This window comes from Achroia grisella, unplaced genomic scaffold (assembly GCF_030625045.1).
Source record: "Achroia grisella isolate CSIRO2021 unplaced genomic scaffold, CSIRO_AGI_Agris_v1 utg782, whole genome shotgun sequence".
Lineage (NCBI taxonomy): Eukaryota > Metazoa > Arthropoda > Insecta > Lepidoptera > Pyralidae > Achroia > Achroia grisella.
This window is the reverse complement of record NW_026713022.1, coordinates 2888161-2912971: the sequence shown is the minus strand read 5'-3', so window position 1 is coordinate 2912971 and position 24811 is coordinate 2888161. Positions and strand designations below refer to the sequence as shown.

At 32.6% G+C, this 24811-nt stretch overlaps 1 protein-coding gene across 1 annotated transcript in view; it reads left to right on the top strand.

The window, feature by feature from the left end:
- Positions 1-1894: 1894 nt before the first annotated feature.
- Positions 1895-24811, top strand: part of LOC131851324 (dorsal root ganglia homeobox protein) — an 82741-nt gene continuing 59824 nt past the window's right edge. The window contains exons 1-3 of the mRNA XM_059201813.1: positions 1895-1942; positions 3825-3911; positions 20319-20436. Of these exons, the coding sequence (XP_059057796.1) occupies positions 1895-1942; positions 3825-3911; positions 20319-20436 (253 nt within the window). The remainder of the gene's footprint in view (positions 1943-3824; positions 3912-20318; positions 20437-24811) is intronic.

The following is a 24811-nucleotide window of genomic DNA, read 5'->3' as shown; positions in this document are numbered from 1 at the left end:
TATATATATATATATATATATATATATAGTACCTATAGAGAAAGAATTGTAATTATTAGACATTGATATAAAGTCATTAAAAGAAAAACGACTACTATGGCCTCCCCATAGTACTTTTTCTTTTAATTGTTAGAGCAACAGAAATCAAAACAACAGTTTTTAGAAATTTGTCCGTTTGTATAGGCATGTATATATATGTATAGAAGTTTTTTATATTGGTCAATAAACGGAATGTAATATAATAACATATATTCGTCGTATATATTATAATATTATATCTATACCTATACCTAAATATTTGTATTACCCAAAAACCACTAAATAGAGGTATATGACGTTTTACACCGATGTGTTACTGGAGGTATAACTTAAAACCTTTTGGCGTAGGAAAATATTTTGTTTTTAGGCAAGAACGGTTTTATAGTCACTTGGGACATTATACATTGTCACAAAGATGGCCTTATATACACTTAAGATGCTATAGAGTAAGATAATTAAAAGTACTCCATATATTGATAAGGTAATTATTGTAAAGTTAAGAACTTATGTATTTGATGTTAAAGATTAAGCAAACCAATAGTAAGAGATCTGGTAATCGAGCACCACTAAAGCAAGAGTTGGTAAAGGGGTCACGAACGCCATTAGAAGTTTATTTCTACGCCAGATAATACAATGATGGCTAATTGGATAGGTTAACTGTGCTGGGAATTTGGGACTGAGTTCTCAAACTAGTCTCATAGCTGACTTACTAGACAGAATGTAAGGAGGGAGATAATCACTATGATTATTATTACTTATTTAGCGGGTATGTTGGGGCCTGTTATTTTTCTTCCTCAATTCGCCATACTTATTTATAAAGCAGAAGCCACGCTTGCTTCTATTTCATATAGGTAAGTAATAAGTATAATTAGTAAATCACGGGATCTTACCAGGTTTTATTTTTATTGCATGGGTCACGGATAAACTGCAGTATACCCGTGATCATGGCGGTTGAAACACTGCCGAAAAATCGGGAACTTAATAAAAATAAAACGTGGTAAGATCCCGTGATTTACTAATTATACTTATAAATAATAACCGCGTCAAACTTAAATAAAAAATGTAAGTAATATTAATAACTAGTGGTCACCCAATGGTCTAAATTCGACCATAAACATTTTAATTTATCTATCTATAAGTTTGAACATTATTAAAGTTCTATTGCCAATGATTATAGTTTTATGCTTGTGTGCGTCAAATACACGGAAGTTTGTCTAATTTTCTTTTATTGATTTAATAATGTATTTTTACGTAGGTATAATTAAAAGAAAATTGGCATTCTGCACCCTTTCTCTATATAAACTAAGTGTACGCAATATCAGACTCCACCGTCGACGCACTTTACTTCAAAATGGACAATAAGATACGTTAATTTAGAAAGATCAACTACATACAGTTCAAAACAATGTTTTAGAATTTAGACATTTTGAAAACTCTAAAGTTATTTAAATAATAATTTGCAAACTAAAAATTACGGAATAGGTTAAGAAAGGTAAACTTCAGATTTTATGGATACCTAAAGTGATTAAAAATATCGTTCTAACTACTGCCCACGATGTCGCTGAAAATTTTCTTTGGACAATTTTAAAGCACCGTCCATTTCTTTACCTTTTGTATTGTGTGCAAATGAGAAAACCTTGAAATTATCTTTAACTACTTATAGTATTCTTCACAGAGTGAAATGTGATACTCGGATATTAACAATATCTATATTTTTCATATTCAGTATGAAATAGTTACTTGGATACGTAAAATTCTTTAATATTAATTTCTATTAGTGGATACTCTTTTAAAAGCAACAATTCATAACGTAGCCACTGTGGTTAGTGTATTTTTTTTAAAGAGTAATAATAGAATGGTGCCTATTTCTGGTGGTGCACCAGTGGAGGACGATAAGATGAACGTAAGTTTAGGTCAGTTGGCCCAACGTGGCAGATTCACTAGGAATCATGATGTTTTCTTAAGGGAACCTTGAAGAGGTCAACTTGACTTATTATGGAGAATTATAGAGGTTTACTCAGAGCTTTCAATCTCTAATCTGGTTTTAGTATAAACTTAGAATAGGCTTAACTTACTATAGTGATCTCTACTACTGTCTCTTCTACTCTACTCTACTACTACTTCTAGGAAATCCATGAAGAAGCATATCTATAGAATAGAAGTATAAAAAGCCATCTGCGTGGGTACCTCGATCTCACCTACTTCAGCCTGCAAGCAGCTTGTTTTGTAAGATAAGTTTCGGTTTTAAGGTTAGATAAGCCTGTGAAATTAAAGATTAAAGAGGCGTGACTTAGTTCTATGGAATAGCAGCATTCCAATAAAATAAAAAATAAAAAATGGACAGCTCCGTCCAGATCAACCCATGAAACGATGGTCTGATGACCTAAACGAAAAAAATAATAGCTGTGAGGTGACCTAAAATAGAGAAAAATAGTAATGGGGAGATTCTCTCCATTTTTAGCTCAGTCTTACTCTCTCTCTATGTCTATTCTTCATAACAGTCCATTATCGTCGATCATCCTAGGTAGGAACCATACTGTTCATACAATTTGATGCCCTATGTTTATATTACCGCTACAATAAATTTATTAAAAAAAATATGATGTCGCTTCACACCAGTATAAATACTATTACATATGTGTCTGTGTGTCTGTCCAATGTTTTCCTTTTACCGATTGAATGAATTTTATTAAAATAAGGTGTGAAAATATGCTCATGCATAGATAGATATGCGTAAATATAATGAGGACGGAGAGAGTATGTTTTATTACAAAAATAATCTAAAAATATACCCGTACAAGTATTTCTATCAGTTGTCTAGTTCTCATAACACAAGCATTGCTTAGCTTGAGAGTAGATGGCCCCGTGTGAATTGTCCGAAGTGTTGTGAGTTGCCCAAAGTAAACATTCTAAGAGTAAATTTACGTACATGTGCTTAAACTTAACTGAAATTAGACACGATAAACGTATTGTGATAAAGCTAGATACTTTTTTGGACTTATTGGATTAAATTTCACTTTTGGTTTACCTAACTACGAAATACCAAAAGATAGGTAGGCAATAATTTTCTGTAAGATATGTATAACGCAATGAGGCTCTGCTGTCAAATTATATTTGGTGTAGACATTTATATCAAATCGATTTAATTATTCAGAAACAATTCGGAATCCAGCGGAGCATACATTAAAATACTTTTTTCCGTTTCAAAAGTAATCAACGAACAAATCCAAATTTGATTAGCATTGTCGTGTCCCGTGCGGTAATCTACCCGGCTGGCAGCCGGTCACTTAATTCGACTCGTTTTAAAGCAATCTTTTTCAGCCCGAACATGCCGTTAAAAGTATTTTCAAACGAATAAATAATTTACGAAACGAGGACATAAAGTTTGTGGAGCGACCCCGCTCGCATGCAAATCGAGTTGAAAGAAAGAAGTGTCCGCGACCGCGGCACCATCTCTTTCCGCCTCTAGTTTTTTGAACGCGAGCGACAGAGAGCGCAAATCCAGAGTGGATTACCATTTGAGCAGGAGGGAGAGAGAGGGAGTCGGTAGTTGCGTTCGGCTAAGTGAATCAGTGCCCGCGCTCGCTATTAAATCAGGGCGCGGGAGCGGGGGAGGCGTGCGTGCTAAAATGCTCTTTACGGCGGGTGGGGTTTTGTTTGCCGAGGGCGGTTTCTGAACGATTACTCGCAGTTCTGTGTTCGTGGCGAGTGCGGCGTTCGCCAGTCGCTCGGTGCCGCGGCTCGTGAGTGATCACGCGTGTTTCCGAACGGAATGACAGTGACAGCGCGGTGACCGCGCTTTCTCGCACGCGGAGTTTGGCGGGAAAACTTCCCGCCCAAAAAATAACAAAATATTTTCGGACGCTAATAAGGTAATTTAATTTAATAGTGTATAATTGTCAATTAGTTAATAAATTAGGTTTTAAAACTTCCGAGAAAAATATTTCTTCTGAACGAATATTTATAAGAGTAATTAATAAACGCAGTGATTATTTGCCCAGTGGTACTTTATAAATATTTAGGAGAGTACTATTTTACTTAATTATATATTTTACTATTTACTAAAACTACTACTAAAAAATATTTAAAAATTGTGTTCGGATAGGACAATGAAAAAATATAGTTATGAAAATACGGTTCAACACTTTATAACTATGTTCAAGTATGTATTTTTAAAGTTACCTTCTCATTAAAATAAATACAAGACTATTTTTCAAAGTTTTTTTTTTAATATTTATAATACATATAATTAAAAAATATATACCTATAGACTTCTGGCAATTATGTATTTATATATTAGGTATTTACTTATCTACTATTATTGAGTATAGGTATTTTTTTTATATTTTTATTTCACACACATATTTATTTAAAAAATATTGTAATATTTTTTTTACGTTGAGTTGGTAGGTTTATATGTATTTATTATTTTATTAGTGGTTACGTTTTAACGGTTAATAAGCTGAGAAGTTGACATTTTCTTCAGAGTTTTAATTTAATTTATGAAATGTCATCGGACCCTTAAAAAGTATAAAAAAAACTGAGTACCAAAAATACTATTCGCTGGAAAATAATATACTTATATTATATGAAACTATATCCTAACAGTAAAATTGCAACTGGTTTGTAATCTCAAATAAATTACTTATAAAATTAATTCTTCGAAACAGTAGACAATCTGATTATTTGCTTTTTTTTAATGCAAAATTTCTAAAAACGCAGAATTTAAAATTTTCAAAAGATTAATAAACACGACAATGAAAATAAAGATTTGTTTAACGTCAAGTACTTGACTGCAATGTTTAAATTTACAAATTTTTGAGTTGTATTAGAAAAAGCAAAATTCTTCGTCACTTTGCTTTTTTTTACGTTATTCCGGGTAAACTTTCCAACTGTTTTTTAGTCAAAGAATATCTATTAAAAAAATACTAAATTGTTCCGGCCATTCTCCATTTTCGCGCTTAATAATACATATAGGTATATAATATATTTTGACATTATTCTGTATTTATACAGATAATTAGTAATTAAGAATATCTAACATATGTTATTCTCATTTCTTTCCATTTAAACTGACTGAAAATAGAAATGTTCAATTACTACAACATGAACGTATAGGTATGTGTATCCCACAATTTTAATCAAGAATAATGATAAAAAACTACTTGGACAAATCACACAGCGCCATCTAGTCCCAAGCTAAGCAGAGCTCGTGTTATGAGTAGGTACTAGACGACTCATACAAGTACTTACGTTTTTTGTAAATACGTAAATAATAGGTATAAGTACATAGAAAATACCGAGATCAATACAAACAATCATACTAATTAAGAGAAATCTAACCAGCGAAAATTGGAAGTAAAGCGGTATGTAATCGTACTTTCAAATCATTCAATTTTTTCTCATGGATCATCTTTTAAATAACAATAAGCCATGTTGCCTATAAGTTTAAGATTGTCATCCTAATTCCTGAAGACGCATATCAAACATTTTTTATATTTCACCTCCTCACAATTTTACTATTTAACTAGCTGGTCCCGTGACTTCGTCCGCGTGGATATTAACTTTATATTTCTGAAATAAAAGATTTTTTCTAAAATAAATGTAGCCTATGTTACTCGTTATTACATCACCTACCTGCCAAAAAAAGTCCCGTTAAAATCGGTCCAGCCATTTCCGAGATTAGCAAAAAACAGACCGACAGACAGACAGATAAAAATTGTAAATAGTGTTATTTTGGTCTATGTACCGTATTTATATTCATATGCATGTAGTAAAAAACGGTTATTTCAATATTACAAACAGACACTCCAATTTTATTTAAATGTATAGATAATGTATAAATCTCCAATTTGATTTGAAAACATTTCTTTACTTTATTTATATAAATTATATAATATTTGTAACGGGACTTTTATGGAAAGAGAGATAGATAGAGATACCTCTCTATCAAGGTATGGTAGTAGAAAAAACTGCTAGCACCTACCGACATTGATATGACTGTCACTCCAGTCAGCTCGTGACTACAACTGTTAGTACTACTACATACAAGTGGACTTTATAAATTGTTAAAAATAACCATTACTTTACTTTACGATTTCTTCTCTAAATATACAAATGGACTGGAAAATTGGAGCTGTTCAATCAGAACGGTATCAATGTATCACATGATTTTATTAAAAGCTCGTAGACACACACAAATGTAATATTAAAATCAATTGGCTTATTAAAAACGTCATAGCGCTGCACGTCGTCTCAATCGGCCGTAATATAATAAAGGCCAATAAGCCATGTTGGCAATAAGCTCAATTATTGACAAATAGAGTATCAATATGCAATTGGTGTCTGATGCCCGGCGCCTCGTTGAGTGATTTCAGTGTTATGAAACATACTCGTATTTATTCATTCTGCATACACAATAGGTAGGTATGTATGACGGCAGCTGTGGTCTGGAGCAGTGGTTCCCAAATAGTTTTTGCTGCGTACCACTTCAAGACCTCAAACCTTGCATATCCCTTATTGTAGCAATCACACTAATATTATAAATGTGAAAGTTTGGGAGCGTGTGTGTATGTTTGTTTTACTGATAGTCGCATGTACGTCTTGATGCGACTTCACGTACCCCCGGGGGAACGTTTACCACTAATTGGGAAACAACAGTCTAGAAGTTAAGCACACCGCTTTACTTCTGATGTTCGCAGGTTAGATTCCTCGCACAGTGCAAACATTTGTATTCATGAGTATGATTGCTGCTATCCTTCTGGGTGTTTTCCATGAATATTATGTATGTATTTACAAAATAAAAGTATCTATGTATTTAGGTATATCAGTAGTCTACAAGTAGTACCTATAACAGAAGTTCTGCTTAATTTGGGATTAGCTGTCGCTGTTTCAATTGTTCAAGGATATTATAATAATAATAATTATAAATTTTATTCGTAAATGATACACTATATATACATATGTATGTACATGTAACTTTGAATAATTAGGAACTAGTAGTAATTATAATTACTCGTCTTCGTGGCGGTTGTACCACTGCATAAACATCGGAAACTTAATAAGTAAACCGTGGCAAGATCCCGTGAATTTCTTAATGTTACGAGTTAATAATTATTGCTTCGACTCCGGACTCTCACAAGGAATGACATAATAGTTTAAATGTAATTATTTACATTGTAAGATTCCTTGTGAGCAGTAAAATAGATTATTAATAATTAAATATTAATTACATTCAAATATCAACCTTATTAATATAAAAACTGCTACGTTAAGGCACGCGTCACTTAAAACTAAACTTATATTTTTTATATAAAACTGGGAAACCATTATTTTTATTACGTTAAGTGCAAGCAGTTGGTTGTACAAATTCATTTTCAGGATTTCGTATTTATAATAACAGTGTTAACTCTTATTGACTTAGGTGCTACGTTGATGCTACGAAATTGCTACGAGCAGCATTAAACGTAAATTTGTTTTATGTTTGCATTACTTCACATAGAGTTGGGTTCGATTTCTCGCACTATCCTATACATTTCCTTTCTCCTATACATTTGATGTATAGGAGTGTTTGTATATGTCTGGCTGTATATTACATATGTATTTACAAAACATGTATTTAAGTATTATTAACAGTTGTCTAGTACCGATAGACACAAGCTCTGCGTAGCCTAATGTTAGATATCGCTGTGTGAATTGTCCTGGGTTGTTATTATTGCTATTTCATTTAAAAATAATATAGTAATAAATATTCTTATGAATGTAATATCCCACATGGGGTAGGAAGCGACATTTTTGATTTGTCCAGATATACTATATATATTTACTAGATATTGCCTAAATATCACTTGCACACGAGGCCGAACGGGGCCTATCTGAATAAATGATTTTGAATTTGAATGTATCATTGAGAATGTTTTAGTCCTTTTGAACTGAAATATTCTTATATTTAAGATTTTTCTCAATGGTTACGTCTAACTACGTTTCTGAATGTTATTTAACTTGAATCTGTTTATTATAAAAGTGGATGTTTATATTGTCTCTGGAACACGATTAATATAATCTTTATATATATTTAAGTACATTTAACCAAATTTCTTCTTCCTATCCTCAGTTCATAATGACACTTTAGGGTATTTACTTATTTGTGTTTAAGTAATTTAATTGTCTTAATTGATTCATGTGGTCGTCTTCCGGGCGGCGATGATGTTGATGATGATGATCATGATGAATTGATTCATTTCAGTTATCCTATATTATAGTATGTATATCCATATATTTACTTTAACTTCTTACTACGACTACGACGGGGCTCTTTCCGATGCCATCTCCTTATGCACGAAAGAAGATCTGAACACGGCCACCGATTGTGCCATTTAAATTGCCAAATTTTGGGTTATACATATTTAGGTTTAACTTTGACACGAAAGAAGAAGACATCTTGATTCATACAGTCACAGCCAATCCATCCCATATTTATTATATTTTAACAATAATAATAACAATAATAATATATTTTTTTGGTAATATTCTCTAATTCTATGATATAATTATATTAAAAAGTCGAAAATAATAGTGACCGAGAAGTATTAATAAAATTTAATATTTATAGATATTAAATTCTATTATGTGGCCAAGATCACTATAATAAATATATACTATAATTACACTATAAATCGGATAATATAACAGATATTAAATTAAAAAATCCTGATTATAATGCTTCTAAGTTAAAAAAAATATTGTTTACTTAATGCTACATTATTAATTAAAGGCTTAGTATTTATTCTTGTATTCTTATACCATACTTACTACTAAGCCTTTCGTGGACTAACTTAATCTAAACAGAGGTTTGGTATGGTATTAGAGAATTATATGCACGCCTCTAAAACTACCCGGGGTTATTATTCGGCTTTTGTGAATAGCGAAGTAGTGGGTAAATTGAGTTCGTATATTGCTAGACTGGCTTAGGACTTTGTACACCACATGCAAATATCTTCATTAGTCATCAGTTCTTAATCACTATCCTTATTAGAATATCACGGATGTAAAATACGAGGATCTTATAACAAATACGAGATTTTTTGTTTTTGTTACGAAGACGTTTACGTTCTCATACAAGTTTGGATGAGAATGAAAATGTCGTTCTGGTTTTGACCCCCAAAAATTAATATGATATACTAGAATGAGTTGGAGAGCCACAAACTCTTATTTCTTCAGTTAAAAAGATATGGCAAGAAACTCAAAGGCTTAATTTTTTTTAAATGTTTATTCTATGCGACTATTTATCCCGGTTGATCATTATACAGACGTAAACTTTGTTTTTATAATATTTATAGATGTTAAACACAATTTCGCTCAATCTGAGTTCATATAAGACATACACTATATTTATAACTTCTCATCAGTCCACCTCGTCAGATTATTTGTTGTTATTCGTTATTGCATATATACTAATAAATATTATGAGACACTGTTTCTGTCTGTCTGTTTGTTACTATTTCCTGATTTAACGACCGACCAAACAATTAATGATTTTTTATGTCATGATTTGACTATCTTTTGTTACAGAAATTAATCTGGAAGGAATTGAAAGTTTACGCACAGAAAATCTCGGATAACTGCTAGTCATTACATAAAACAAAGACCGACTGTGTTATACAGAAAAATATAACTTTTTTACGATATTACACAATGGACGTTAATGAACAAAATTAAAGTTAATTGGAATTGCTGTCCGTCGAACTTGTACATATTGAATTTGGTAAATTCACTCCCCGCGAGCGATAGGGCTGCCGCCAATCTAATTTCGTTACCAAAATCATGTTACGAAACCATAATTGTAGATATGATTTTTATGTGATCTTCCATTCATGTCCGTAATGTTTCTTTGATACAGAATATAGTAAAAACTATAATCTTACACTTTTAATATGGTCTAGCACATCGCATTACTTCCAAGTTCCATCTTCTGATGGTCAAAGTTCGATTTCTCGCATGGTACAAACGTTTCTATTTATGATTATGATTGTTTGTATTTATCCTATTTAGGTATGTATGTATTTACAAAAAAATATATATTAAAAATAGGAAAGATTTGACATTTTGTATGTGTATTTGTTGAATATACACAAAAATACAAGATCGATTTCAAAAATCTATTTTATTTGTAGTTTATTAGCTACTTATTATTATTCTTGAATAATCGTTTTTTAGTGATAAGGCCGCTCTTTGTAGCCTATTTTATCATGCTCATTATTGTATGTTTAATATATAATATATGAAAATCTTTGTTTTTTCTTCTGTGAGAAGAAAAGTAAATAATTTTGACATTCATTTCATTATCATAGTTATATAATATCCATGCAGTGCCGCAGGATTCATCTAGCAATAACTAAGACTAATAAGAAACTGATACGCCGCAACAAACACACAATGCATAGTAATATGTAAATTCATTCAATTCAATTGATACAAATTATTTTACGATTCAACCCGGCTCAATTCGAACTAAACAATCAATAATATTTGATCAAAGCGTCTCTGGTGCCCGTTCATCTAATATGGAAGTTTTATAAACCGTAATAGGGATCAATTGAACGGTATGAATTAACTATTAATATTGACAATGGTTCAATCGAATCGATACACCGAAATTGATGCCACCGATCAATAAATATAATCACGTTGTTTGAAAAACTAGTTCCAGCTAATAAGAAGCCATTCCGAGAAAAGATTAAATGAAATAGATTTTGAAATGTCTGTAGGATTGTAAATGTTGGAATTCTAGCGAAGTAGGACCAAAATGTGGGTGATAGAATGAGTGGACTGTATGTGTGAGGTAAATTAAACAATGCATAGAAAATGGTAAATACTTATACTGAAGATAGGTACGTGTACAAATGGTTGTAGACAAAAAGTGACAATAAAAATATATGATAATTCTAAAAGAAAATACATTTAAAATTGGTAGAACAATAAATATATAAAAATGTGCAAAGAGTTTGCGCAACAATGTCAAAAAGCAAAGTAATAATTCATCGTTGAGGAGTATTTAATGTATTTACATTTCTAATGGTTGCGAAATTCGACCATAATTAAAAATACTAAATGATATTTAACCCAGCAATAACTAGTAGGTATATATATTTTAACAATAAACAAAAGAGTACATAGGTGTGTATGTGTCAAATGTATGGCAGTTTGTGTAATGATTTTTTTTATTGATTTAATATATATTTTATACACAATTAAAAACAATATATTAGCATCCTGCACTCCTCTGTATAAACTATAAGTGACCATAGTCCTCTGTTCGCGCAATTTTCATAAAAAGGGGTTCAACATTTTTGCTCCATGTGTCCAAAAATAAATTAAAACAAACATATCGTCACGCTATTTTCAATTATCTACATTACGGTAAACGGTAAATATTCGACATATCCACATTTCTACGGGAATTTGAATCTTAAGTGGCAGGGGCGATCTCACTGCCGTCTTTCGGATTAATTTTTGGTTTGATATCGGAGTTTTCTTCACTGGAAGTATCCAAAAATTTCAATGTAAATCTTTTTTCTTTTCGCTTGTTGTGATCTGTGAGATCTGGCCCATAATTGATTTGATCAATGAAAATATCATATTACCTGAAAACTACTGTCAACATCAAGCGATGTTCTTGATATCCTAATGCGTTACCATTCGTTTTTACAGCTTTATTTCCGATTTTCCGACCGTACAAACATTTGTATTCTTGAGAATGATTATTTCTATCAGCCTTGATGTTTTCTATGTATATTATGTATGTATTTATACAAAAAATGTATTTATGTGCTTACATCAGTCGTCTAGTACCCATAACACAATCTCTACTTAGCTTGGGACTAGTTGGTGTGTGAATTGTTGAAGGATCTTATTATTAATCTGCTCGACTAACATGTTTCGTATCGATTGACTGTAATTTTACTGTCACATCTTCATATCGAAACACAGAAATAAGGGTGATAGAGGCACCTAGAGGAATTAAACAAAATAAATATGCACTAAATACATAACAATATACCTACTTAAATTATACATAATAGAATTAGCGAAAAGGTTAATCAACATCACAAATGACCGAAGAGCTGGCTACCTCGGACAAAGAATTAGTATAGCTATGTAATATTATATTATCTGTGGAATAGCTGTTCAAAGAGAACGCTGCCAGTATCTTCAAACCTTAACCTAAAGGGACTCCTTCAATAATATATTTTGCTTATTGTTCTATATTTTTAAGTTTTTCAGTTTTAGGTTCATTGTCTTAGTATATATATTATTTCTGTATAAGGAAAATAATATCAATGCATCATCATTACATAGTTAAAACAAAGTCGCAGTTGCTGTTTGTCCCTATGTATGCTTAAATTTTTATAACGACACAACGGATTTTGTAGTGGTTTATTTTAATAGATAGAGATACTAAGCTAGTTAAGTAATAAATTGTCAATAACATTGTTATATAATAGACAAATTGTTTTAAACATTACGATAAAGATTGTTGATAATAAAATTCATGACCTAGACATTTAAATTACCAAACCATTAACAGCAACAACCCTGGACGCACCTGTCACTCATAATTCTCGAAACCGGCTCCATCGAGGCGGTAATCGGTTTAATAATACAACTCTACTTGCGACTTGATTCAATTTGTGAGTTTTTGTAATGGAGAACTTCCTAGTTAGTTTTCTTAATATAGAATCCATACTTCGATATTATTAATATTATAAATGTGTATCTGTCTGTTTGTTACTTTTTTACGAATTAAAGCTGAACAAACCTTAATAAATAATTACCCGAAGATAGATAACAATAGTAAATATGAACAACCCACATATCACCATCAACTCCCAAGCTAGTAAGTTCAGAGCTTGTGATATGGGTTAGGCAACTACATACATTTTTTGTAAAGATATTCATTATTAGAAAACAATACAAACAATCACACACATGCATACAAATATTTGCACCGTGCGAGGAATCGAACCCGTGACTATACAAACTAAGGCAGTGTGCTAAACTATTGGAATACCAAGGCCGTTATGTTTTACGAGAGCAGACTTAGCCACTCTTTTATCTCAATAAATCAACTTTAATATGTGTGTGTGGTATGGAGAATTGGTCATTTCCCAAGTAGGTACGTGACGCAAAAGTCATCATAGTAATAAATATGAGCCAATCGAAGTACTATTTCAAAGTAAGTTGTCACTCTACTTTTTAGTTTTTTTATTACTAATCTCCTGAGACAGATCTTAATTTAATTTACATATAGATGATCACGAGCATTGGCATAGATTATATTTATTTCATACTAGCTGACCCTCTTTAGCTGGTAATCACATTACGTATCATCTCACCTAATTAAAATAATATCTTTTTAAATTATAGCCTATGTGTTATTCTGATGTTTCAGCTATATTACTGTAAAGTGTCATGAAAATACGTTCAGTAGTTTTTGCGTGAAAGAGTAACAAACATCCATTATGAATGGATCGCAAACTTTCGCGTTTATAATATTAGTAATATATTGACCAATAAAATTAATACAAAACAGGAATTTAATGCATTCTTCTCTAGTCAACCTTTGGAAAGCGCAGATATACATAATTGTGGCATAGCAATATCTTGTCGAAAAAAAGCAAACAAACAGCTAGTACTTACGTTATAAATTTATTTAGATCTGTCAAATAAACGTATCATTTATCTCTCTATACTCATATATGAATAGTCACAGCCACTTCATTTTGGTATCCCCTTCAAAGGCGAGATTGTTGTCACCACTGCACTTTTTGAGAGCGAGCGTTGAGGCCTTTTGTGTGAAGCCGACAGTTATGGGAACTGATTTATCGCGTTAAGCCCTTCAGCTTCAATATATTAAAAGCCTTTTAATTCTCTGCGTTTAATATTGGATTATAAAGATTATATTTTTGTTCTTTGAATGTGTTTTCAATAAAGAATGCTTTTAGTTGTGAATATTTTTCGTTTTCCTGTCGTATCTAAAGCATTATAAGTATGATTGAATTTGAATTCGCTGCTAATTATACTTCAAAATAAGTATAAAATATACATATGTTTCAAGTCGAAATGATGCAGTGAGTGCATCGTGACTTTGAACTTTGTGCATAGTTCAGTTCTCAGGCTCATACATATACAAATCATTTACAAACTGGATATTGATATATATTTATTATTATTTGAAGTATTTTTCAGTAGTAGTGATAGCGTACGTAGAAAAGGCTAAGAAAACAGATAGATATACGCATACAGGCCTCTATCGTATAATAAATATATACAAAAATGACAAATACCTATAATAAAAACAAATATATAAATATATCAACAATTGCATAAATATAATTATCTGATATTATATAGATGAATCCTATGCAGAAGAATTATTTCATCATCATCACAGCCCGGAAGACGTCCACTGCTGGACATAGGCCTCCCCTAAAGATCTCCATGACGATCGGTCCTGCGCTGCTTGCATCCAATGTCTTGCAGCGATCTTGACCAGATCGTCGGTTCACCTTGCTGGAGGCCTTCCCACGCTGCGTTTTCCGGTCCGTGGTCGCCACTCGAGGACTTTACTGCCCCAACGGCCATCTGTCCTACGAGCTATGTGCCCCGCCCATTGCCACTTCAGAGTCGCAATTCTTCGGGCTATGTCGGTCACATTGGTTCTAGAAGAATTATTTAATATTATTAAATGGCTCCAGTGATCTAGTGTTTTAGCACACCGCTTTACTGCCGATGGTCACGGGTGCGATTCCTCGCATGATGTAGGTATGATTTGTATTCATGAGTAGGTATAGTCGTTTGTATCGGTCTGGGTATTTTCTATGTATATTATGTACTTTATACTTAATATACACATATACTTGTGACTTTAAAAAAAATTAAGTATTTATATCAGTTACCCATAATACAAGCTCTGTTTACTGTAGGACTAGATGGCGATGTGTTAATTGTCCAGGGTTATTTATATATTATTATTTTAAATAAACTATTATACTTACGAATTCAATTATAAATATATCATCACTACAAAGTGTAAAACAAAGTCGCTGTCGCTGTATGTCACTATGTATGTTTAAATGTTTAAAACGACGCAACGGATTTTGAAGCGTTTTTTAATAGACAAAGTGATTTGAGAGGAAGGTTTATATGTGTAATACATGTACACCCGTGCGAGCCGGGATGAGTAGCTAGTTGTTTATAATGTAGAATACTTATTAAGTTGCCTCAAAATAACAAAATTTGCGAATATCAACATCACATCTGCCATAAATTAATTCATCGCTACGTAGGTAAGTAGGTAGCATTAAATATGAATGATATTTTACGTCATTAAAGCGATACCTATTTAATTGCTCGATTAATCGAATTGATTAATCGCAGTCAGCTCAAAATTAAGCGATACAAATATAATTTCGGGGCAAATTGTGTTTGCTTACGTTATTGAGCTATTTCGATGTTTACTCAGCAAATACGACGATTGGAGTTGGAGTTTGATATTTTTGCTTGTAAATTCAACTGTAATGCTATTTTTGTATTTAAAGATTTTATTGAAATAAATTTTGAAAGTGAGTATGTTATTTTTGGGTTATGCAGTGTTATTTGTGAATTTATTTTGAGGATAGTTAATCTACCACTCAATTCTAGACAGATTTCTTTTAAATTTCAGTATAGATATATTCCCGTTTTATGGATATTCAAAGAAAACTATAACGTTACTACAAACGTATTACCAAAAGTACCTTTATTTATTTGTGTAGATATATGTAAATAAAGTCTGAATGATAAATCTGAATTTACAAGATACTCAGGCATGATAAGAATAATATCTGGACAATTTACACAAAAAATTTTATTTTGGTGTATGTACCTTAATTATATTCATATGTATATAGTAAAAAAAGGTTAATTATTAAAAAGATATTTCAATATTACAAACAGACACTCCAAATTTATTTAAATGTATAGATTATATAAAAAAATGTCATATTCAGTAGGTATTCAAAAAATTATTAGGTGCAATGAAAACAACTCCAACGTCAAGGTTGCGTCGGTGCAGCGCGGATGCGGCACCAGTGGGTGTTGTAATGTGGTAATGACACAATAATATAAATAGGATTAGTCGGTTCGGGACCCCACGCGCGTAGACAGGACGCGCCAATACACTCGTAACTCACAGTGGTCACGATTCTGCAAGGACTGAAAATAAATTTACAAACACATAGATTTATAATACTGTCTAGTACCACAGATAAGATAATATTACATACTAGTACACAATGTGTACATTACAGAGCATTACAGGAGTTGGTCTTCAGACGTTCCACAAGTCCTTGGGAACGCGCATTTGGAGTGCCACCTGCACTCGCTCCTTATCGTCCGGTGAAGCTATAAAGGCAGCTGCAACATACAGCATTAGAGTAGTCCGAAAAAAATAATTACTGAGTACAACAATACAGACTAATACAAAAAATTCCACTGCCTATCCTTTACCTATTTCATTTGGGGTCGGCTCTCCTAGTCCTTCTTCGCCAGGTACCTACATCTGTCATAGGTCGTCGATTCGTTTATTTCAGTTTTATATAGGTCGTTATTAAACGGACTGCCAACAGGTTTTTCTCGTCTTTTCGAGCAGGTGTTGAGGATCGACTTTTTAGGATATATGACGCTCTTCTCTCTCATTGTGTGGCCATAACACCTCAACTTTAGTTAGTCCTCCTTTAGAATAATACAAATTGTATTAATATATATATAACATTTTCCAATGTTTTCCAGATATCTAAGTATATTGTCGATCCGATCATATAAAGATGACGAAATGTGATGATGATGAGATGTGACGCATGTCAGGTAACACAGGTCTTTTTTGTCATTCATTACGTTAATTTTTTATGATCTGCTTGACTTTTTATATATGATGTTATCTTCAACCAGACACTGGTGTCTGAAATATAGGCTTGGCCTAGTTTAGACACACTACTGCTCTGGACTTGGTGTTTAATAGTTAATTATAACAAATTAGTGGTATTATATAGATATCTATTGGATATAAAAATTTTGTTTCCATTATTATAACATTTTTATTAGTAATAAACTTTATTTATTCTCTTTGTAATTATTGTTTTTTTTTTAAATTAATCTAATTACTATTGTTCTTTGAAAAACTATATAAAATACTTCTATTATGTATGTATGTAATGCCCCGACCTCGAAAAAAAGAACTACTAGTTTGAAACATTTTAAGCCACGAAAAAAAGTTCAAATCAGTGCATCAGTTCTGAAGTTCACTTTCCTTATAAATTTCTCTTTCTTTATTACCTAATATTAAATATCTTTTTTTCAATGTAACTCACAATATTACCAGATTAGCTTATGTATTACCTACACAATTTTGGTGATATCAGCAAACTTTGCAAGTTGAGGTCTAGTATAAAAGGTAATATATATATCAGGTTTACAGTCCTATTACTTAATGTTCCAGTAATATGTAAATTACTCATAGTAACAGTATCTTAATTTTTATATGTTTTTACATTTTTGATTTTTACTTTATATGTTGTTCAAAATCACTCCTCAACTCAGTAACGTGATCTTTTTAATTTTGAAATGTGTCAAAATTTTTATGTTTTGTCCATAAGTATCCTTAGGGCCCACACTGTGCTGACGTCACAGTCGGTATCGAATGCGCCCGCGCATCGTTTTGTCGATTCATTGTTCTATTAATGTCATTTATACAAACGGCTTGTCCCGTACACGTGGGTCTCTACTAATACGTGCAATTGAATTTCATTGTCATGTTCCTTTCGCAAATATTGTTAATTCCGATGAAGTCGTCATAAATTTATATATTATTAAAAGACTTAAAGGTTTACTTCATAATATCTAACTATTTTGTTCGAAGTAGACGATATATAATCGTGTGCGTGGGTACCTCAGTCCCACTTATATTAGCCGACATGCAGTTTGCTTTGTTAGTTGTGTTTCGGTTTTAGGATGAAAAAGGCAGTGAAATTATAGAATAAGAGGCATTAAATAAGAGTAATTACTTACTGTTATAATATATACGCGGAGTTCCTAAGTATATAACAGTGTGCATTGTTTACACAAAAATAATAAACGAGCGTGTCCTAGACACACATTCAGCGGGGCACGTTTATTATTATTGAGTATTGCTTTTTAAGCGATAAAACAAAGAAGGCCCGTAAGTTGACCTTCGATGAAATTTTCTCGTCTCGGTCGGTCAAGCCGTTTCGGAGGAGTATCGTTACAAAGAGTGCAAATCTGATCTTTAAGGTGGCTCCACGCGATTTAAATTACCCAGATCAATACTAACAACAAAGTGTAGGACACACTAACTTGAAGATGAGTTAGTTAATATTGCTCGTAGCATAAAACCACTCGCAGAACGTGAGTATTGCGCAATTTACTATTATTAATTGATTTATGTTTATTGTGTGCCTTGCTTACTTATAATGTCTTTGCATTAGGCTTCAGCATCCTCTAGGGAAAGTGTACACGGTAGTTATAGTTATCTACCTTGTGTGCTTCATACGTACGTACATAAATTTTCACGTCAGGTCCATATGGAATAGGTAAAAGAGAAATGAATCTTTATTTATTACATAAGGTTTTTTTAATAAATAAGAAAATACATAATACCTATTTTATAAATAACCATTGCTCTATAAATTTGATTCTAAGTAAGATATTGTTATTATTCTTGCACTATTAGTTACTAAATTAGGCATAATGCCAAAAATAAACATAACAATTAAAGCACTCAAAAATATGCCTAAGCTTTAACAAATAATTTAGATATCAATAAAATTAATACACAAACTACTGCTATATTATATGTTAAGAGCAAAGCATTTTATTTGTACACAACGGTTATTTAATTGCAGGACTCTACATAGCATACTATATTTAACTATCTAATAGATTCCTATACGTGCATACTTAAACAATACGTACATACTGACACAATTCTCTATTAATATTCAATCAAAGGCCTAGCTTTATAAAATAACCGTGTTTAGGAGATCATACTTTGCAATTAGATCGAGCGCCGGATCGTGCCTTGTGTCTATCGTTTGCGCAGATTGCGCGCGCGCACCTCAAGGACCCCGCTCGAAAGCGCCTTATTATTAAAAGCGGTGTCGTTTATATGTTAATTCGACATAGTATTAGATCGATATCGTAATGATAAGTCAGATAGAGACTGGATTTTATTGTTCTTTCTTATGGTGCCATGATGCCGGATGAAATTAATAATAGCTATGTCATTATAGAAAGGTAATCTGAATCATTATAAATAAGAATCGAGAAACTGAGCACTTTTTGATGTCGGCGGATTCTAGCAGAAATTTATCGTATCTTTTTTTTTAAATATGTTACGCTACATGCCTAATTGTGCTTAATCTCTTTAAGTCGTCATTGTTATTTGTTTAACAGTGTACGTACGATTCTTGCTCGTTCTTCCTGTGATGACATAGTTTGTCATAGTTGCCATTTCTAATTGCTTAAATTTAGGTTAATTTGAACACAGAATATTCTATCCTGAAACAGGTAGCTAAAATACACGTAGTTTAGGTTACAATTTACCAGGGAACAATGTAAAATATAAATATTGGTGAAAAATTAAAAAAAAAATATTCTATTTGTTTGTCACTAGATTGTCAAATGAACAATCGCTACACTCAGCACTCTACTCTACTCTCATCAATACGCTTATTGCCGATATTAATTTTTATTAACTAACTTCTTTTAAAATGCAATACATTATTATAATATTACATTTTTTTTTATTAATAATGGGATTGCCTCTTGGTCTTACCTCATCTGATGGTAAATGATGGGAAGACCTAGGATGTAGCACACTTATCCAGAAGAAATCTGTTCACCATAGACTTGATGAATCCGGGGTTGTATTTCTCCGGGAACATAAAAGCTGGAAGTGTATTCCACTATTTGGCAGTGCGTATTAGAAAGGACGATGCGAACCGCTCAATGCGAATGTGCGGAATTTCCACGACGTACGGATGAAGTCCGTTAGTGTTCAGTTCAGTGTTCGTCGTGTAGTTTGGTGGTAAAAAAGAGATCAAATTTGTATCTAGATATAGACTATGCGACTCTAGATATAGCGTTTTCTGTTTCTGTTTGACAAAATCTGAAGATTTTTATTATGCATAGGGCGTTTACTTACGCTGTACTCTTGTTTGCAGTTGGCGAGCGGTGGCGGCGGTGGTCGTGGTTTGTTCTGCTACCACTGTCCGCCGAGCCTGCCGCCCCATCAGCACAGACTACCCACGCTGGAGTACCCCTTCACAGCCTCACACCCGTGTGAGTATCAAATTTCTGCAATCTCCAGTTATTGATGACGTATCGACATGATGCCTACAGTTACCTTTTGCCATCTCACCACTCGCTATCGACAGGGAATTCATCCCCACACGCTAGAACCTAAGTGGTCTCCGACAGTGCGGTTTCAAGGGAGCTTCCTCCCGCGTACACTTAGATTTTAGAATGAACTACCTACCTAACTAGGTTTTCTCACGAGACTACAGCATGGGGTTTTACAAGAAGGGTACATTAAGGTTTCTTAAGTGTTGGTAATGGCGCACGTAACACCCCTGGTGTTTCAGGCGTCCCTACCATATGGTAACCATATACTATCAGATGGGCCGTATGTTTGTTTGCCATCATAGTAGTGTAAAAAAAACTGACAATATTCAATCCAATCCTCTTTTCCCAGTCCCATTAGTATTGGATATTTTCTCAAAGTTTAATTATATATTACTAGGTACCCGTCCCGGCTTCGAACGGGTATACATGTATTATACTTAAAACCTTGTTTTGAATCACTCTATCTATTGCTAAAAACTGCATTAAAATCCGTTGCGTAGTTGAAAAGATCTAACCGAACACACAACGGAAGTGACTTCATTTTATGTGTATAGTACAATTAAAATGAGGAACAGTGAAGATAACAGTGGCTAACAATGTTAATTTGAAAAAATAAACATAATTTAATATTTTGTCCGTAATCTAATAATTCGGTCTTATCGCTAGATTGCATTAGCGATAAGACCGCCTTTTGTACTTAATTTTATTTTCTATGTTTTTAATTTCTTCATTATATGTTGGTGCAATAAAGTGTTATAAATAAAAAAATGAAATAAAAAATAAAATTATTAACTTTATTCTTAAACTCAAAATATTTTTTTTTTAATTATAAACCATTTACTGTTGTTTTGTTACTAGAGGAATTAAGTAAGTATTTACATTAGGCGTATGAACTTCATAAATACCAATTGGTATACACTTAGATAATTTTACATGTACTCATTCCCTAATTGATCCAGTTTACTAATAATCCATTATGAACAATTAATCATATCACATCCCTTGACATTCGCTTAATGGTAAGCAGATACTCGATCCTAAATTTGGAGTTTCGTTTCGATTCGAATGATGTAACCATACTTACGTTACAGAGGAGCCGTCGATTAAGTTCGCTTATTGGTCGGCAAACTTCGCTAACCGAGTTTATAAGCCACGACTCCACTCTAATGCCATTATTGCCAGTTAAAGCTCTTGTCTTGTTTCGACTGGCAACTCGATTTTGAACGCAAACTCGATTCGATTTCAATTATAAATCGATGAAAGGAATCTGTGCGGGCGGGTTTTTAAATTTTGTTACACAACTTCGGTATTTATTTTAGTACGATACATTCTATTTATATTGTTTCTAGGTACATATTCATTTATTTAAATATTTTCCCAATTTGAAATTAATTTTTAACACCATTACATACAAACTATATTCATACGTTTTGTAAATATCAAAGTTACTAACTGTAAGCTAAAGTTACTAGCAATAGTTAAAATAAGTTTGTTAGTCGATTGACGTTATTGAGAATAATTAAATATTTAAAATAGTATATAATTTTATATAGGCAATTAAATAGTAGGTACTTGATAATTCTGGTATCTGTACCTATGTAATATAATAAGGGAATATTAAAGTGACATTTTCGTACTTACTTACGTGTAAGTAAGTAGTTAGGTATACACATAAATTATGTTCATTAAAGATCATAAATTCGTGGAAATTAATTACAGAGCTAAGTGGCTGCATAAATAAGCTAATAAAATTAGTACCTAATACGTATTGCTAAGGTACACCTATGTGATATTGAAATGGTTTCTTCAAGAAAAGATTTGTACTTTCCTTAAGCAACACTCCTGGAATTTCATATTTTATTATATTTTGAATGAATGAATGAAAAACTCTTTAATGTTCCTCTTACAGAAAGAAATAACAATTACGTAAATTAATATGTACATTAAAAATATAAAAAAAAATTAATTACAATATGCATAACAATTGGCAGCCTTAACGCTAAAGAGCGATTTCTTCTATATCTATATTATTATTATAATATTTTATATAGGTATATTCTACCAAACCGGCGAAGTTCGGATGTACTAACAATGATGTACAAACTATAGTTATCTAAACTAATGGATTTATATTCTTTTATTTAATTCCGCTACCATTAGGTACTACTTATGTGTGAGCCCACCAATATTCAGTGCGCAAACCTGATCACCACTACTGGAAGCGTTACGACCTTCCTTATTAGTGATCAAATTCCGACCGTTATGGAATTTACACTCATATTGCGATACCTGTATCGGCTCTAAACGTGTCATCATCAGGCAATAAATGGAGGTTAGAAACCTAGTACTGGTATTTCAGTGACTAGTCTACCTTTTAAAAACCTAAAATCGATTAACCTAACTCGTCACAGTGTCCACGAGAACCCCATAATAGCTTCAAAAGTAAGAAATCAGTTTCTTTCTCGCTATCCCGACTCGCGTGCCCAAGGGGTGGTAATGTGCTAATGAATAGAGAAGGCAGGCCAGGGGTGCGGGGGCGCGAGCCCCCGGCGGGGGACGGCGTCAGGGGCGCGCGGGGCGCCTGTGGGCGGGGCTCCCTGGGGATTGGTCGCAGCCGACGGCATCTATTATTCATAAAATAGTTTTTCAGTCGCGCCGTCGGTCGCTTTAACTCGGTTACATTCGCTAACTTAATAAGGATCATGTCACTTTTGATTAGTCCCAGCGCGTAACTGTTTTTTTTTACAAGTACAACAGTCAAAGGATCGGGCGTAACGTCGTTAGCGACCGGCCTTATTTCGTTTGGGGCCCAAACTGACAGACCGCCCGTCGCTGTATAATTGTGTAAATGTTTTAATTTTTAAAATCTATTAACAAATTGTTTGAGTTTACGGCGGTGGGGTCAGGGGGTTGGCAGGTGGGGGGGGGTGAAGTTTTAAAAAGCCCGACGAGTCGGTCCGCGCCACTAGTGAATAAAAAGCGGCTTAAACGAATCTATTAAAAATGCATAAGGCAATTTTCAGCGTTCTGTCGGAACGCGGTACAGCGTGGACTCATTAGTGCACAGTCACACCGACCGCCTTGTCTGGGTACCATGGACCAGACATAAGGTTGCGTTTACATAACACCTATTAACGATTAAAATTAAATATAGCTTTACTGTTATAGATTCTACTTATATACTACCGAAAGTATTATATACATAACGATATATAAATATATATGCACATTATATATGTAAATGTAATTACATAATTTATAAAGTTATTATCTAGTCAAATTAAACATATATTTGATATTGCCAAATTCTACAATATGCTACAACAAAAATATGTAAATAATAATAATATCTCAGAACAATTCATACAGCGCCATCTAGTCCCATGTAAATACCAACACATAGGTTTTTACCTTTTTTTCCCAACTTTTTTTGTACATACATACTTATTTTTAGAAAACACACACCGATACAAACAATCATACTCCTAAACAAATTATATTATTATTTATACTACTATTTTATGCTAATCGTCATCGTGGAGTGTCGTTGTTAATCTTTAAATATAGTAACATTAACTTGGAACCAACTTGGTGCTACTAAATACAACGCAAAAAGAATAATTAAAAAAAAGATAATAAATAATATTATACTTTCCAATACCTATCCAAGTAGAATATTTTATCCTTTTTTAGGAAATCCGTTGAAATGTTACAAGCAAGTGTATCTATTATATTTCATTTGATGTGTGTTCCTTTATATATCATCAGTTATAGATGAGTTTTAAAAGTAATAATGGACCTGAGACTGCTGAATATAGAAATAAATATAATAATTTTGCACACATTTCTAACATAAACGTCTCCACTAACTGTATATATGTTAATGAGGCACCAGCAAAGGATGATAGGATGTTGATGTAGTCAGAAGACTTAATATGTGATTGATTTTTAAAAAAAACCTTAAAGAGACAACGGGTGTGCCTGGAAGTTCATCTGACACATTGCTAATATTTCATAGCATCTTTTTAAATATGTTAAAAGGATAGTAGCGTGATGCCATGAACACTACAAGAAGTTAACCTAAAAGACCGAAAAGTTGAGATCAATCTGGTAGATACTAAAAAAGTCTGTAAACGTGTCAATTATATTTCTAACTTACTCTTCGGTGATGGAAATACGGAATACAAATCAAGATTCTGAGCGAATAGAATCGATCGATCGAAATTGTTCACCATAAATGATAATACCTCTGACTATCTCATTTGTAATAGTAACTGTGAAGGTATATTATTGCTATTATTATTTAAGTTTT